This window comes from Pipistrellus kuhlii, unplaced genomic scaffold (genome assembly GCF_014108245.1).
Source record: "Pipistrellus kuhlii isolate mPipKuh1 unplaced genomic scaffold, mPipKuh1.p scaffold_m20_p_104, whole genome shotgun sequence".
Lineage (NCBI taxonomy): Eukaryota > Metazoa > Chordata > Mammalia > Chiroptera > Vespertilionidae > Pipistrellus > Pipistrellus kuhlii.
The window spans coordinates 343,400-362,007 of NW_023425410.1; the positions used below are offsets into that span (position 1 = coordinate 343,400).

At 57.3% G+C, this 18,608-nt stretch overlaps 1 protein-coding gene across 1 annotated transcript in view; it reads right to left on the reverse strand.

The window, feature by feature from the left end:
* Window positions 1-14,277, reverse strand: part of POU2F3 (POU class 2 homeobox 3) — an 81,076-nt gene extending 66,799 nt beyond the window's left edge. Inside the window, exons 1-2 of the mRNA XM_036430250.2 lie at window positions 14,239-14,277; window positions 7,009-7,077 (exon numbers count right to left, since the gene is read on the reverse strand). Coding sequence (XP_036286143.1) covers window positions 7,009-7,077; window positions 14,239-14,266 — 97 coding nt within the window. The 5' untranslated portion in view covers window positions 14,267-14,277. The remainder of the gene's footprint in view (window positions 1-7,008; window positions 7,078-14,238) is intronic.
* Between the last annotated feature and the right edge of the window lie 4,331 nt (window positions 14,278-18,608).

An 18,608-nucleotide genomic window follows, 5' to 3' on the forward strand; every position in this document is an offset into this window, starting at 1 on the left:
CCTTGGAGTCCAGGAACCACACAGAACCCTTTACTGAAAGACCAACCTCTGGGACCCACCTGCTTGGCAGGAATGAAGGAAAGAAGGGCCCCCAGTGGCTGCAGCACCAAAGAGCTAAGCAGCACAGCATCATCGAAGCCCGTGGTGCCCGTCAGGGAGCGATAGTCTGGCTGCCAGGAGCCATACACAGTGCTAAGGACTTAACACACCCTCCGCCGGCTCCCAGCAAGTCCCATCCCTTTATAGGATGGAAGGCTAAACCACACCTAAACCCACGTACAGATCTCACACTTAAACCCATGTACAGATCTCACACCGAAACCCACGTACAGATCTCACACCGAACCCACGTACAGGATCTCACACCTAAACCCACGTACAGATCCTCACACCGAAACCCACGTACAGATCTCACACTCACACTAAACCACGTACAGATCTCACACCCGAAACCCACGTACAGGACTCCACACCTAAACCCACGTACAGATCTCACACCTAAACCCACGTACAGATCTCACACCGAAACCCACGTACAGATCTCACACCGAAACCCACATACAGGTCTCAAACCTAAACCCACGTACAGATCTCACACCGAAACCCACGTACAGATCTCACACCTAAACCCACGTGCAGATCTCACACCACCGAAACCCACGTTACAGATCTCCACAACTAAACCCCACGTGCAGATTCTCACACCGAAACCCACGTACAGATCTCACACCGAACCCACGTACAGATCTCACAGCCTAAACCAAGCCGATCGCACACCGAAACCCCACGTATCAGATTCCTCACACCTAAACCCCGTACAGATCTCACACCGCAAACCCACGTACATCTCACACCTAAACCCACGTCAGATCTCACACCTAAACCCACGTACAGATCTCACACCCAAACCACGTACAGATCTCACACCTAAACCCACGTACAGATCTCACACCGAAACCCACGTACAGATCTCACACTAAACCCCACGTACAGATCTCACACCTAAACCCATGTACAGATCTCACCTAAAACCCACGTGCCAGATCTCACACCGAAACCCACGTACAGATCTCACACCAAACCCACGTACAGATCTCACACCTAAACCCACGTACAGATCTCACACCTAAACCCACGTGACCGATCTCACACCGAAACCCTACGTACAGATCTCACACCTAAAAACCACGTGCCGATCTCACACCGAAACCCACGTACAGATCTCACACCTAAACCCACGTACAGATCTCACACCTAAACCCACGTACAGATCTCACACCTAAACCCACGTACAGATCTCACACCGAAACCCACGTACAGATCTCACACCTAAACCCACGTACAGATCTCACACCGAAACCCACGTACAGATCTCACACCAAAACCCACGTACAGATCTCACACCTAAACCCACGTACAGATCTCACACCTAAACCCACGTACAGATCTCACACCGAAACCCACGTACAGATCTCACACCTAAACCCACGTACAGATCTCACACCGCAAACCCACGTACAGATCGCACACCTAAACCCACGTACAGATCTCACAACCAAAACCAAGTACAATCGCACACCTGAAACCCACGTACAGATCTCAACACCTAAACCCACGTACAGATCTCACACCTAAACCCACGTACAGATCTCACACCGAAACCCACGTACAGATCTCACACCTAAACCCACGTACAGATCTCACACCTAAACCCACGTACAGATCTCACACCGAAACCCACGTGCCGATCTCACACCGAAACCCACGTACAGATCTCACACCGAAACCCACGTACAGATCTCACACCTAAACCCACGTGCAGATCTCACACCTAAACCCACGTACAGATCTCACACCTAAACCCACGAGCAGATCTCACACCTAAACCCACATACAGATCTCACACCTAAACCCACGTGCAGATCTCACACCTAAACCCAGCCGATCTCACACCGAAACCCACGTACAGATCTCACACCGAAACCCACGTACAGATCTCACACCGAAACCCATGTACAGATCTCACACCTAAACCCACGTACAGATCTCACACCTAAACCAAGCCGATCGCACACCGAAACCCACGTACAGATCTCACACCGAAACCCACGTACAGATCTCACACCTAAACCCACGTACAGATCTCACACCTAAACCCACGTACAGATCTCACACCGAAACCCACGTACAGATCTCACACCGAAACCCACGTACAGATCTCACACCTAAACCCACGTACAGATCTCACACCTAAACCCACGTACAGATCTCACACCAAACCCACGTACAGATCTCACACCAAACCCACGTACAGATCTCACACAAAACCCACGTACAGATCTCACACCGAAACCCACGTACAGATCTCACACCGGAAACCCACGTACAGATTCCACACCAAAACCCACGTACAGATCTCACACCGGAACCCACGTACAGATCTCACACCGAAACCCACGTACAGATCTCACACCTAAACCCACGTACAGATCTCACACCTAAACCCCCGTACAGATCTCACACCTAAACCCCCGTACAGATCTCACACCTAAACCCCCGTACAGATCTCACACCTAAACCCACGTACAGATCTCACACCGAAACCCACGTACAGATCTCACACCTAAACCCACGTACAGATCTCACACCGAAACCCACGTACAGATCTCACACCAAAACCCACGTACAGATCTCACACCGAAACCCACGTACAGATCTCACACCGAAACCCACGTACAGATCTCACACCTAAACCCACGTACAGATCTCACACCTAAACCACGTACAGATCTCACACCACGGAACCCACTGTACAGATCTCACACCGAAACCCACGTACAGACTCTCACACCTAAACCCACGTACAGATCTCACACCGAAACCACGTACAGATCTCACACCGAAACCCACGTACAGATCTCACACCGAAACCCACGTACAGATCTCACACCGAAACCCACGTACAGATCTCACACCGAAACCCACGTACAGATCTCACACCTAAACCCAGCCGATCGCACACCTAAACCCACGTACAGATCTCACACCTAAACCCACGTACAGATCTCACACCGAAACCCACGTACAGATCTCACACCGAAACCCACGTACAGATCTCACACCGAAACCCACGTACCGATCTCACACCGAAACCCACGTACAGATCTCACACCGAAACCCACGTACAGATCTCACACCGAAACCCACGTACAGATCTCACACCGAAACCCACGTACAGATCTCACACCGAAACCCATCGTACAGATCTCACACCTAAAACCACGTTACAGATCTCACACCGGAAACCCACGTACAGATCTCACACCGAAAACCCACGTACAGATCTCACACCTAAACCCACGTACAGATCTCACACCGAAACCCCCGTACAGATCTCACACCGAAACCCACGTACAGATCTCACACCGAAACCCACGTACAGATCTCACACCAAACCCACGTACAGATCTCACACCGAAAACCACGTACAGATCTCACACCAAAACCACGTACAGATCTCACACCGAAACCCCACGTACAGAAAGTCTCACACCGAAACCCACGTACAGATCTCACACCGAAACCCACGTACAGATCTCACACCGAAACCCACATACAGACTCACACCGGAACCCAGTAACGATCTCACACCGAAACCCACGTGCAGATCTCACACCGAAACCCACGTGCCGATCTCACACCGAAACCCACGTACAGATCTCACACCGAAACCCACGTACAGATCTCACACCAAACCCACGTACAGATCTCACACCTAAACCCACGTACAGATCTCACACCGAAACCCACGTACAGATCTCACACCTAAACCCACGTACAGATCTCACACCGAAACCCACGTACAGATCTCACACCGAAACCCACGTACAGATCTCACACCGGAAACCCACGTACAGATCTCACACCGTAAACCCACGTACAGATCTCACACCGAAACCCACGTACACGATCTCACACCGAAACCCACGTACAGATCTCACACCGAAAACCCACGTACAGATCTCACACCGAAACCCACGTACAGATCTCACACCTAAACCCACGGACAGATCTCACACCTAAACCCACGTACAGATCTCACACCTAAACCCACGTACAGATCTCACACCTAAACCCACGTACAGATCTCACACCGAAACCCACGTACAGATCTCACACCTAAACCCACGTACAGATCTCACACCTAAACCCCCGTACAGATCTCACACCTAAACCCACGAACAGATCTCACACCTAAACCCACATACAGATCTCACACCTAAACCCACGTACAGATCTCACACCTAAACCCAGCCGATCGCACACCGAAACCCACGTACAGATCTCACACCGAAACCCACGTACAGATCTCACACCGAAACCCACGTACAGATCTCACACCTAAACCCACGTACAGATCTCACACCTAAACCCACGTACAGATCTCACACCTAACCCACTAACAGATCCGCACAACCTAAACCCACGTACAGATCTCACACCCAAAACCCACGTACAGATCTCACACCTAAACCCACGTACAGATCTCACACCTAAACCCACGTACAGATCTCACACCTAAACCCACGTACAGATCTCACACCTAAACCCACGTACAGATCTCACACCGAAACCCACGTACAGATCTCACACCTAAACCCACGTACAGATCTCACACCTAAACCCACGTTCCAGATCTCACACCTAAACCCACGTACAGATCTCACACGAAACCCACGTACAGATCTCACACCTAAACCCACGTACAGATCTCACACCTAAACCTACGTACAGATCTCACACCGGAACCCACGTGCCGATCTCACACCGAAACCCACGTACAGATCTCACACCTATACCCACGTACAGATCTCACACCTAAACCCCCCGTACAGATCTCACACCTAAACCCACGTACAGATCTCACACCTAAACCCACGTACATATCTCACACCTAAACCCACGTATAGATCTCACACCAAAACCCACGTACAGATCTCACACCAAAACCCACGTACAGATCACACACCTAAACCCACGTACAGATCTCACACCGAAACCCACGTACAGATCTCACACCGAAACCCACGTACAGATCGCACACCTAAACCCACGTACAGATCTCACACCTAAACCCACGTACATATCTCACACCGAAACCCACGTACAGATCTCACACCGAAACCCACGTACAGATCTCACACCGGAACCCACGTGCCGATCTCACACCGAAACCCACGTACAGATCTCACACCGGAACCCACGTGCCGATCTCACACCGAAACCCACGTACAGATCTCACACCGAAACCCACGTACAGATCTCACACCAAACCCATGTGCAGATCGCACACCTAAACCCACGTACAGATCTCACACCGGAACCCACTGTACAGATCTCACACCTAAACCCACGTACAGATCTCACACCGAAACCCACGTACAGATCTCACACCTAAACCCACGTACAGATCTCACACCGGAACCCACGTGCCGATCTCACACCGAAACCCACGTACAGATCTCACACCGAAACCCACGTACAGATCTCACACCTAAACCCACGTACAGATCGCACACCTAAACCCACGTGCAGATCTCACACCTAAGGTATTGATCATGCACCGGGAAGCGCAGAGCTGCAGTTCCCACCCTCTCTGTCCAGCCTAAGCTCACTGCTCCAGGCCGCCTGCTCCTGCCTCCAGGGAGGCACAGCGGCTGGGCTCAGGCTGCACACTGATCGCCAATAACCTTGGGATGAAGTCAGACTCTGAGTCCCAACCTATGGCTGGGTTCTTTCTCCTTCGACTGTCTGCACCCAGCTCCACAGTCCCCGAGAGGAGGCCGACCTCGCTCACAGTGTCAGCAACACCTTCGCGTCCTGCCCCAGCCCGGAGCTGAGCCCTCATCTCCTGCACACCCCATCTGGCTCTTCTCTGGGGCAGTGTCAGAGCCGGGCTGGTTTTAAAGCCTCGCTGGAGTTCTTCTCGACTGGGAAGAACAGTGTCTCACCCACAGAAGCTCAGGAAAACACTCGGTTATAAATCACTTGCAAAACAGTGCCACTGGCCCACTTTCCTAGCTCAGCTGTCTCTGCACACGAAACAATGAGCAGCCTCCGCTCAGCTTGTGTGAACAGATATTGTTTTGGTATGAAATGGGGGGCAGAGAATGCATCCTGCAGATGCCCCGCCCCACCCCCAAAAAATCCAGTTATTTTATCCCTCACCCCGTCTTTTAGCTTCAAGAATGGAACTAGACGGTACCTGGAGACTGACCTGAAGACTGGGAAGGTATTTTAGCTCTGGGGTCACCGATTCCTTTCCACTTCTAATTTCCACGTCTCCAATGACCCAGATGAAAGGCTAATTGAAGTCTTGTTGGGATGCTATTAAAGTTATTTGGTGAGGTTACAATTCATGCTCTCTTTCTTTAACTTATTTTTAATTATATGGAGCTTTCAAAGCAAGGCCTGAACTAGAGAGTTAAAAGCAGGCAGGTGTTCCCGTTCTCCCTGCCTCTTTCTTCCTCACACGCAAAGGCCTCCCTCTGTGAGTCCTCACACCCACGGCTTCACCTTCTCCAGTTCCTGCTCCGCACATGAGGACCAGTGAGAAATGGGGGGGGGCGCAGCGCGGAGGCTCCGGTCTCCATTTACTGAAGACAGCATCTGCTTTCTGTCCGTCAGTAGCAGCCGGGACGTGCCTGTTGCTTTTAGGGTGTTGGAATGGAGCATCAAGATGCGAATCTGCCCCCTAACTGTTTTGTTTTATTTTAAGTGTCTGGCCTTTTTCTAGCCAAGTTCTGTTCTGCTGCAGATCAAGGTGCATTATTCAGAGGCTCGGGACTTACCCGTGACCCTTGGGATTCCTGTATTCCCTAGGGCCCACCTTCTGGGTCTGATTGGCTAACAGACCACGTGAGAACAGACACCACAGTGTCGGAAGATTTTCAACAGCTCTCTCCCACTCTGTCTTCCTGTGCCACCCGGAAGAGAAGACCGTCTTACCTGTGTCCACCTGGCCCAGGGCGCTGTGACCACCTGAGGGCTGGGTTCCGTCCCCACTCATCTTGCTATCTGCAGGGAAAGCACAGTGATTTCAGCAGCAGGCCACACTTCCTCTTGCTATGACACGTGGCTTTACCCAAACAGCGAAGTGGATGTGTAATTTACACAATCCTGGCTTCTGGACTCACAGCCATTCGCATGTCCATAGCTCCGGGCACAATCTCCTCCTACCTTCGCTGGCCTCCCCCTCTTCCTCACCTCATATCACTTATGGTCATTCCCTCCCACCGCCAAGCTCCATGGTAAACATGCAACAAGAGGGTGGGGTAGGGTGGGGCTGGGAAAGAAGGCTTGCCATTCCCAATCCTCACTTCCTTTTGGATTCGGGGGCTTTATTTTACTTGTTAAAGCAGCATAAGAAATAGCCACCTTCCCTCCTCCCCTAAAACCCGATCCTGGAAGGTAAGAAGACCTTGAACTAATTCGTCACCTACTCACATTTCTTCTCCAATTCCTGCCTGTCCTCTGGATCTCAGAGGTCAGCAGCTGCCCCCAGGAATGAAACCCAGCTCCTGGGGTCTCCCTGGCCCTGTCCTTCCAGGTCCTAGTAATAATTAATCTCGTTTTTTAACATTCATTTAAAATCTTGCTTGGCGTTGACTTGTATTGACATAACCTTCAAACACGTGGTATCTACAGAACGTGTGAAGTGCAATTAACAAGTTTTGCTTGAAAAAGTTTGTGTTTGGTTTGGTTTTTGTTGCAAAACTAGGGCTAAGAAGATGGCGGATGAAGAGCATATTCGGCACTGCATGCTTTACGAGTTCCAATTAGGAAGAAAAGCAAGTGAGGCTGCAAAAAACATCTGTAGTGCTCTTGGTCAAGATGCAGTTAGCGCCAGAAAATGCCAGCGTTGGTTTGAGAAATTTCGCGAGGGAAATTTTTCGTTAGATGACAAGAGTGGTCGAGGCCGTGTGTCCAATTTTGATCAAGAAGCTCTTCAAGCTCTTTTGGTGCAAAATCCTCAAATTACCCAACAAGAGCTTGCGACAACTTTAGATTGTTCACAAAAAACAATTTCCAATCAATTGTGTGCACTTGGCAAAGTCCAAAAGTTTGGAAAATGGGTTCCTCATGAGTTGACCGACAACAACCGTAATCAAAGAGTCACAATTTGCAGTTCGCTCCTCTCTCATCAAAACCGTTTGCCGTTTTTAGAGCAAATTGTTACCGGAGATGAAGAATGGGTGCTGTATGTTAATTTGAAAAGGCGGCCTCAATAGTTGGACAAAAATGAGGCTCCGCAGCCCACGCCAAAACCTGACTTGCATGCGAAAAAAGTGATGTTGTGTGTTTGGTGGAATTTTAAAGGAACTCTTCATTATGAACTTTTACCATCTAACCAAACCATTACAAGTGCAGTGTATAGTGCCCAATTGGAAAGGTTAGCCCAAGCTTTAAGAGAAAAAGAACCCGCGCTGATTAATCGGAAGGGCGTAATTCTTCACCACGATAATGCACGACCGCATACTGCAAGAATCACTGCTGAAAAACTGCGCCAGTTGGAATGGGAAGTTCTCCCTCAAACTGCATATTCTCCTGATATTGCCCCTTCCGATTACCATTTGTTTCGTTCTTTGCAAAACTTGCTTCTTGGAAAAAAATTTAATAATGAAGAATGCCTCAAAAATGCATTGACCGAATTTTTTGCATCAAAATCACAAGAATTTTACAACAGAGGGATTAAAATGCTTCCTGAGCGTTGGGCACAAGTAGAAGAAAACAACGGCAACTATATTGTTGATTAAATTTTGTTGTATTGTTTAAATAAATTCGATTTTAAAAAGGTATTAGAAAACGACATTAATTATTACTAGACCTAATACTTCTCTCTTACACTGCCAGCAGCACAGGGGTGACAGGTAGGTCTGAGCCTCGCAGAAAGAGAAGACCTGCCCAGGGGCTGTGGGGTTTGCCTCTCTGTCCTGCTCCATTTCAATAAACGATGAGGCCCTCAAGTGTCCTCCAAAGTCAGGAGAGAGAAGGAAAGAGGCACTTTGACCTCACTCTCTAACTATGCTCCTTAGCAAACACCCTGAAGAATCTATAATAATAAAAGCATAATATTCTAATTAGACCCTTAGTGGGCCTTCCTGACTAAGTTGGGGCTGTGGAGGAAGCCCAGGTCCTGGGTGCCTGCCTGTGGCCAAGGAAGGAAGGCCTACTCTTGCACAAATTTCCTGCATCGGGCCTCTAGTCTACACTAATAGAAGAGAAACATGCAAATTGACCATCCCTCCGCTATGCCCACCAACCAATCAGGAGCGAGTATGCAAATTAACTCAACAAAGATTATGGTTAGCCGAGACCAGTTTGGCTCAATGGATAGAGCGTCGGCTTGGGGACTGAAGGGTCCCGGGTTCGATTCCGGTCAAGGGCATGTACCTTGGTTGCGGGCATATCCCCGGTAGGGGGTGTGCAAGAGGCAGCTGATCGATGACGCTCTCTCTCATCGATGTTTCTAGCTCTCTATCTCTCTCCCTTCCTCTCTGTACAAAATCAATAAAATATTTAAAAAAAAAAAAGATTATGGTTAATTTGCATACACAGGCATGGAGGGAAGACTGAAGACAGCATAGAAGGAAGCCAAGTGCTGCAGAAGGGAGTGAAGTGGTTGAGAAGGGAGAAAGGGAGGCATCAGGCGGGAGGGAGCGAGGGAGAAGGCGGGCTTTGCTCCTGCTGCAGGAAGCCCTATTTTTGCAGGAATCTTCATGCAATGGGGCTCTAGTATCTTATACAAATGGCATGAACCCTCACCCCACCTCTTTTTGGGGCAGCACTTTAACTCTTTCAAACCAGATCAAGTCTCCAAGAGTCAATTTGCATACCTGGCTCACCAGCCAATCCCAGGTAAGCAGGCAGTATTCATTTGCATGAGGTCATAAGCAGTTGGCAGTCTGGACATTATCAGGATGCAGGAAAAGGGGGACCACTTCTCCAAGGAAAGTGGGAGCAACCTGCCCATTTTTGGGGGGAAGCAATGATGTGTGTGGCTCTGGAAGAGATTTAAATTGTGGCCCCTGGGGATTGTGACTACAGGGCAGGAGGGGTGACTTCCCTGCCTAGCAAGACAGAGATGGGGAGCCCAGAGGCTCCCCAGCTCTTAGGACACCACAGAAGCCAGGGAGAAAGGAAGCAACCTGAGGGGCCACTGTGGCCTCAGGGCTGTTAGGAGACCTGCCAAAGTGATGATTCCCAGACCCAACCCTGGAGCTCTGCACGGCCTCCCCCAGACCCACACTGCCCTGCCCGTCCTGTCTGGGGACCTCCGTGCACTGCATCGAGGAGGGCCTTCCTGCGCCCAAGTCCCTTCTCTGCGATCTGCAGCTCTCCGCGGAGCCTGTCCTGCGGAAGACGCACTGACCAGTGTGGGCGCTGGGCTCATCGGCAGAGGGCGTGGGCTGCCCTCCTTGGAGCCAGTGGCATCAGGCTCTGTCTGCCTCCCCCCAAGCACCGCTCACAGAGAGCCTGGGCGACGCTGAGGAAACGCAGAGGCTGCGGGGAGGACTGGGGGGCGGGGGATCCTCCCCTTGGTGACTTTTTAAACATATATATTTATTGATCTCAGAGGGGCAGGGAGCAGGAAGGAGAGTTAGAAACATCCATGATGAGAGAGCATCATTGATTGGCTGCCTCCTGCACACCCCCCACCGGGATCGAGCTGCAAACCTGAACTTGTGCTCTTGACTGTAATCAAACCCAGGACCTTTCAGGCCGTTCAGGCGCTCTAGCCACTGAGCCCAACCAGGTAGGGCCCCTTGGAGATTTTTGAATCTGTGTCAGTAGCGCCTGTCATTCAGAGCCTGGGTTTGGGTAGCAGACAGAACTGGGTTTAATCCCAGTGCCTTGCAATGAGTTGGAGGATCCTGGCCACGTACCTGAACCTCAGTTTTCTCAACTGAAAAATGGGAACAAAGATACTTTCCAGAGTTACGATGAGGAGCAAATATAAAAGGGTGCACGTGGCTGCCCTGGCACAAAGCAGGCCTGCGACACAGAGGCGGCGAGCCGAGCGGGCGGACGGGCGCCCTCCCCACACCACGCCAGCTCTGCTCGCGCAGCTCTGTGGGAGCCCGGCCTCCGCCTGCGCAGAGGCTTTCTCCAAGTCCTGACTTCGCCTGAAACACTCATGCGCACAGGAAGAGCTCGTTCAGGGAGGCTGGGCTGCCCGGAGCCTCGAACCAGCCTGCCTCAAACTCTGGCCTTCAATAAGCGCACCTTTTTTTAAGCTGCATCATCACTTTACGCTGTAACCCAAGCTCTCTCCCAGTGCCCACCCTCTCTGCCTTTGAATAGACCCAGTCCTCGCCTCCTTTCCTGGTGCTCAGAGCCGTCCTGCTTGCTGCACACAGGATGCTGAGGAGTCTCAGGCCCGCGCCCGCGGGGCAGCCCACGGCCCGCTGAGCCGGACGGCCTGAGCCCGAGTGGGGGTGACCTGGGAGAGCTCCTCAGGCCCACGGTGACTCTGCTGCCGAGAACCGGTTCCTGCCGGTAGGAGCTGGTGCTGATGGGTGGGACGAGCTCTTGGGTCTCAGCCTAAAAATGGGCCAACACCGAAACTCCCCGGGAAGCCGGTGCTGGGGCCAGACCGCAGCGGGAGGGAGAGGAGCGCTTATCTCATTGCAGCTGAGCCGGCTCTTCGCCATCACTCCCTCCCCGGAGGCTCGCCGCTCTGGGGGAGGGCGCCGATACTGCAGCGCTCCTGCAAGGCCCACCTCGCCCCGCCTGCGCACGGCCCAGGAGCTGCCCCCCTCAGGCATCTGCGGACCCAGTGCCCTGTGGACCGCAGGCGCCAGCCCCCTGCAGGCTGGTATCCTCCTGCCTCAGACCTCCGGGGCCCAGCTCCCCCACCTCTCCCGGCACCATGACAGGGCATGTCCCCCGAGAACATGCAAGGGGCCCCGTTCCACTTCGGAGGCAGCCAGGGCTCCCCTTTTCCTGCAGGAGACTTGCTCCTTCCAGAGAAATCCACTCCCTCACACTACGGGCCTTCCCACCAGGACCCCGGCCTTCCCACCCAGGAGAGACCCCCCTGCCCGGCCTTCCCACCCAGGACCCCCCTGCCTGTCCTTCCCACCCAGGACCCCCAGGCCGTCCCTGACCCTTCCCAGCCCAAGGGAGCAGCTCACTGGGGGTGGCAGAGAAGGAGCCTGTGGCCAGCCTTTCCCGTCTGGCTGCTCCCTGCTCTCTCTCCTCTCCTTCCCTGCCCACCCATCCCTCTCACCCCTCTGCCTGGCTTAGCAGGCAGCCCCTCCTTGGCCGTGGTGCCCAGGTCTGGGGACTTCCAGCCTGCTCCTGCTCCACGTGGGCGTTGCTCTCTGATGTGCACACGCCAGGCCCAGGCAGCCCTGACGTCTCACACCAGGTCACAGAGCCTTAGGGTGGCCTGGCTCGAGGGCCACGGCTGTGGTGCCATCTGAGGGGCCTGCGCCCACTGTGCACTCCTGCTCCCGACCTTCCTGCTCCCCTGGTGCCAGTGAGTCCACGGGGCTGCCCTGGCACAAAGCAGGCCTGCGACACAGAGGCGGCGAGCCGAGCGGGCGGACGGGCGCCCTCCCCACACCACGCCAGCTCTGCTCGCGCAGCTCTGTGGGAGCCCGGCCTCCGCCTGCGCGGTGGCTTTCTCCAAGTCCTGACTTCGCCTGAAACACTCATGCGTCAGCCGGAGAGAGGCCACTGGAGGGGAACAGGGCCCGGAAGACCAGTTCCCGCCAGGAGGGCCCTGGGTTGAGGGCCCAGACCGACCTCGAAGTGCCTCCCGCAGGAGCAGGCACCCCGCCCAGGCCCCGCCCGCCGGGTGCAGACCCCACCCACAGGCAGCCTGGGGGGTGCTCTGCGTGCCCGAGGGAAACCAGGGGCAGGGCTGCACCTGAGGGGAGGCAGAGAGGATCGGAGACCCAGGAGGGGGATGGAGACCGTCCCGAGGACCACCCCTCCCTTAGGGTTCCAGTCTCCCCTCTGGGCTGGAACCCACAGAATGAGGGCCTCTGGGCCTCCTCCAAGGCCAAGCCTGGGGGCTAAGCCCTCTCACCTCCCGTCCCTGCTTTGCTGTTCTCTGCTCGTCCTCTCAGCCTGCAGAGGGCAGGAAGCCGGTCCAGCTGCCCCTCTCCCCCTCCCCCACCCCAGCAGGAGGGTGAAGCCCCCTGGGAGTCTTTGATCTTGGCCCAAAAGGACTGGCCACTTGGGGGGTGCGTTTCTGAAGCCTCCTCCCGCCCAGGCTGCCGGTGGGAAGTGAAGGGGGGCGGGGCTGCAGCGGCCTCCCAGCCCTTCCCGGCAGCTCCTGACACCCGGCCCCTCAGAGCCAGCACCCTGCTCGCCTGCCTCAGGGGACCTGCGTGTCCCCGGGGCTGCTGGCCCAGGACAGAGCAAGGCCTCCAGCTGCTGCTCCTTGGGGGGGCCTCCCCCCCAGGAAGGAGGGCGGTCACAGCACCACCCCGCGCGCCCTCGGCGGTCCTGTGGGGAGTGCTGAGCTCCAGAAGGCCCCTACCCAAGCCCGCCCTCAGGGCAGTGCCGTCCAGCTGGGAGGGAGGGTCCGCAGGGTGATGGGGGGCCGCAGGCTCACCCCAGGCCACACTCCACTCCGGCGGGAGACACTGACTCCTGGGACGCATTCCATCTGCCCACGAGGAGAGGAGGCTCCTGTCTGCTGGGGGGCGGGGGGCAGAGTGGACTCGCCTCTGCCACGGCCCCGCCCCTGCTCCCACCGGGAGCACAGCATTGCAAGGCCTGCGGCGGCCCACCTTCCCGCTCCCCGCGCCCCCGCTCTCCGCGGGCCTGGCCCCACTCCGCCCACCCGGCCACACAGTGCCCCCTCTGCCTCCGCCTCCCGGAAAAGCCCAGACCCACACGTGGAACATGTGGGTCCTAGTGTGTTTCTCAGTGACACCTCCCAGGCCACACCGTGTGGCGCAGTGAGCGAGCCACCCCTGCAGTGAGGGGACAGGCCCTGAAGGGGCCAGAGTTCACACCCACAGCCAGGAGGGAAGCTTGGGGAGCCCGCCGCCCCCAGCCCCGCAGCCCAACTGCCTGCTTTCCCACGGTCCCCAACACCTATCTCCCCTCCCACCCCAGCCAGCACACCGCCTGTGGGGGCGGCGGGAGCGGGACCCAGAGCCCCCCCCCCCCCCGCGCCGCCCGCAGGCCCCAGCCCCCGCTCCCTCCCGCTCGCACCTGAGTGCACCAGCTGCAGGTTCACCATCCTGCCCCAGCGGCCGGCCAGGCTGCTTGCGTGGCCCCCCGCCGGCGCCCTGCGCAGCCAGGTCCCCCTCGCCGCGGCCGCGCTGGGCCGGCCCCAGTCCCGGTGGCTGGCAGGCGGGCCGCCAGGTGAGCGGGCGGGCCGCCCCGCCCCGCCCCGCCCCGCCCCGCCCCGGCAGCGCTGGCCCCCGGCCCAGGCAAAGCAGCATTTGCATACGGGAGCGGCGGGAGGAGGCAGGTGCCGCCTGACCCCCGCGGACCGGCCCACCCGCCCGCAGGCCCTGGCGGCCGGACTCCGGTGGCCCTTTGGCCGAGGCCGCCGGGCGCTGGGCTGCACCTGCGCTGGGGAGGGGGAGCGGCGGCGGGTGCCGCAAGATCTGGTTTGGGAATCCTCTGGGTGACAGGAAACGGCTTTCCCCTCGACTCAGGCCGCCCGTCTGTACAAGAGCGGCACCTTCTCACGAGGGGTAGCTCCAGCCCCCTCCGGCGGTGACAGGGTCACACGGCTCCTGGCGGGAGCCGGGTCTCTGGACCCCTATTCCAGTGCCCTGTGCACCCATCCCAGACCTGACCCCCCCACACACGCTTTAGGCGTCCGTGAGAGGTGCCAAGGCAAGGCCCTGTCCGGTCAGCGCCTGTGCCCGTCCTCCCCGCAGGCCTCCGCCGGCGGCTCTGCTGTCCTCCCCAGCCGCCCGCACCCGTTTCACACCGTGCTGACACGGGAAAGCACCGCGTGTCCTGTTATCACAGCTCGGAAAACCGGGCTGTTATTGTTTCCATTGTACAGAAGGGACAGGAGAAGCTGCTGGCTCCCTCCCTCTGCTCACAGTTCCAACGCACCTCCTGTGGGAGCAGGCCTGGCCTGGCCTCTCCCTAAAGAGCCACAGCCCTGGACCTAGCCCGGCCACCGCGGCTCTGCCGGCTGCTCTGCCCCCCGCCCCTGCTACCAGGCTGGTCCCGCCGGCCACGCCTGGGTCCTTGGCTCCCAGGAAGGTAACCGGGTAACAGGAAGGGCTTCAGAGGTGCACGCACCCATGGGGGATCAAGGCCTTTACTCAGGCCTGTGCCCTTGACCAGAATCGAACCTGGGACCCTTCAGTCCGCAGGCAGACACTTTATCCACTGAGCCAAACCAGCTAGGGCCAGAAGTGCATCTTCAGATACAGAGACCTCCCTCCCCAGCCACATTGTCTCCTCCCCCGCCCCACGGGGGGGGGGGGGGGCATGCCACCCATTCTTCCCCCTGTGGAAAGAGATCAATCAACTTCTCTGCCCAGTGAGTCCAGGGAGGCCCACTCAGTACCTCTGCCTGTCCTTCCCTCCCTCCCCTCTGCCTCCTCTCCCTCCCTCCCCTCTGCCTCCTCTCCCTCCCTCCCCTCTGCCTCCTCTCCCTCCCTCCCCTCTGCCTCCTCTCCCTCCCTCCCCTCTGCCTCCTCTCCCTCCCTCCCCTCTGCCTCCTCTCCCTCCCTCCCCTCTGTCTCCTCTCCCTCCCTCCACTCTGTCTCCTCTCCCTCCCTCCCCTCTGCCTTTTCTCCCTCCCTCCCCTCTGCCTCCTCTCCCTCCTCTCCCTGCTGGCAGGCCCCTTTCCTGGGGTCCATTTCTGACCTGCAATTGCACCTCACCTACCACCATCCTACAAAGCACATTTTATATATCCGGTGTGCCTGCCTGCGACATCCCCATCCCGATTTGCATGTCATTTGCATGGCTGTGTGCAGGGAGGTCTGACTCTGCCGTTCCGGGCCGGTCCTCCTGTCCTTGTGCAGTTACACAGAAGCAGGGGAGCATGCACCTGATGACACCGGGGCCTTCCAGCGCCCGGGCCTGGGGTTCGGGCCGGGGGGTGGGGAGGTGGGGGCGGTGAAGCACAGCCTTGGGTGTCAGACGTGGGTTGTGGGAGGGTGGGCGGGGGAGGCATGATCCCTGTTCTTTCCTTGCTCATTCCTTTTCTGTCGTTCCACCAGGAGTCGGGAGAGCTCCGCCTGCTGGGCATCTTGGTCAGCACAGCCGAGAAGGGAGGGGTCATTTTACTTTAAATCCTCAGGGGAGGATACTTTCCCACTGACTTTTAAAGAGAGTGGAAGAGAGGGAGAGAGAGAAATATCAACTGGTTGCCTCCATCATGCCTCTGACCAGGGCCGGGTCAGGAAGGAGCCCACACCCCAGGCATGTGTCCTTGACCAGAATCGAACCCGGGACCCTGTGGCCCGCAGGCGACACTCTATTCACTGAGCCACACTGGCGAGGGCTCCTTCTCTAGAGGAGACTGGGGTTCTCGGAGAGCAACGCAGACGGCAGAGGGGGAGGCATTCCAGCCAAGCCCGCCTGCTCTAAGCCCAAAGCCGCACTCAGCGGCCTCCTGCCTGGCTTGTCTCCTCTGCTCTCCCTCTGGGGCCTCGAAACGCACACAGGCGTCCTCTGTACGAGGTCACAGGACAAGCCACCTGCGCAGAGGCCCGCCACTCTGCCCCACCTGCTCCTCCCGCTCAGGCTCCGTGTGGACAGGTCTGAGTCCTCCTCTCGCTGACTTTCAATGAGCTTCCCTAAACGGGAACTCAAAGACCCCGTTGCCCTCCCCCTCCCCCCATGGAGCCCCCTGAATTCAGCTGTGCGGGCTCGGGCAGACGAGAGGAGGGGGGGTGCCAGCCCTGGAGCTGGCAGTCCACTCGGCTGTTTGGGAGAGGAAAGCCAGGGGAGAGGGAGGATGGCCTGGGGTTAACAGGAACAGAGGAAGAAAGGCTGGAAGAAGAGGGACAGGAAATTTCAGAGCCTTTGGACATCAGGAGAGCCCTATGCAAATAACATGCAAATGACCCCTCCCTGGGCCGCTTCCCCTCCCCTCGCAGTCTCCCTCCCTCCAGGACGCTGTGGTCCCCAAACCCGGCCCGGGTCCCCTTGGCAGCACCGCTAGGAACTCTCTCGCTCCCAGGCTCGGTCTCCAAACGCACGGAAGCCAGGCCTCCCTTCCAGACACGCTGTGGGGCCTGGGCCCCAGCCGTCCCGCCCGGAGCAGCGAGCAGGGCCTCCTTGGCGGCAGCCCTGCTGGCACCGGCTCCCTGCCCGTCAGCGGGATTGAGCTGTCAGCGCTGAGGAGATGGGGAGCCGGGCTGGAAGGCCACCAAGCAGCAAGTCCCTTCTAGCCTCCCGCCGGCCAGACGCCGGCCCAGGGCCGTGGGGCAGCTCCCAGCCGGGGCCACGCAGGGATCGTCCAAGCTCAGCTGCTCCGCAGGCTGACGGGAACCAGGAGACGCCAGGACGAGCTCGGAGCCCATCCCCCTCGGGCACGCGGGGCCAGAGGAAGCAGAAGAGGGCTGGGGGGGCCAGGGCCCTGAGCGAGAGTGCTCTGGGAACCATGCTAGCCACCGTTTCTGGGGATTCGACCGGAGAAGAGTGGGAGTGAGGGCTCTCCCTGCCCATGTCCCCGACGCTGGCCACCAGGCCTCCCAGTCCCCGGGACCCAGCTCCGCCCGCACACTCACCACCCATTCTGCACTGGAAGTTCCAAACACCAGAACATGCTAAGAAGTGTTTTATGTTAAAACGGCATAACAATGCTGCTTTATTTACTCAAAAATATTTTTATTGAGTTCAGAGAGGAAGGGAGAGGGAGAGAGAAACATCAGTGATGAGAGGGAACCATGGATCGGCTGCCTCCTGCACGCCCCACACCGGGGACCGAGCCGGTAACCTGGGCCTGTGCCCTGACTGGAAATCGAACCCTGGGCCCTTCAGTCCACAGGCCGATGCGCTATTCACTGAACCACACCAGCCGGGGCCACTGTTTTTAAATGTGCATTTTTTATCTTGGGGCTGCACCTTCCGCACAGCTCTGCCTCCGCAGGCTCCCTGGGACCAGGCGGGGCTCAGGTTCTCCCTTATGTTCATGACAAGGCTAAGTCCACGGCGCCCTCTTGTGGTGAGAGGGCTGTGAGCCTGCCGAGCGCCGCCCCGCAGGTCTCAGGACCCCGCACCCCCGGGGAGAGCCCGCACCCCGGGGAGAGCCCGCACCCCGGGGAGAGCCCGCACCCCCGGGGAGAGCCCGCACCCCCGGGGAGAGCCCGCACCCGGGGAGAGCCTGCACCCCTGGGAGAGCCCGCACCCCGGGGAGAGCCCGCACCCCGGGGAGAGCCTGCACCCCGGGGAGAGCCTGCACCGCTGGGGAGAGCCCGCACCCCGGGGAGAGCCTGCACCGCTGGGGAGAGCCTGCACCGCTGGGGAGAGCCCGCACCCCGGGGAGAGCCTGCACCGCTGGGGAGAGCCCGCACCCCGGGGAGAGCCCGCACCCCGGGGAGAGCCCGCACCCCGGGGAGAGCCTGCCGGGGCTGAGCGTGGGGGGTTGGGGGCTG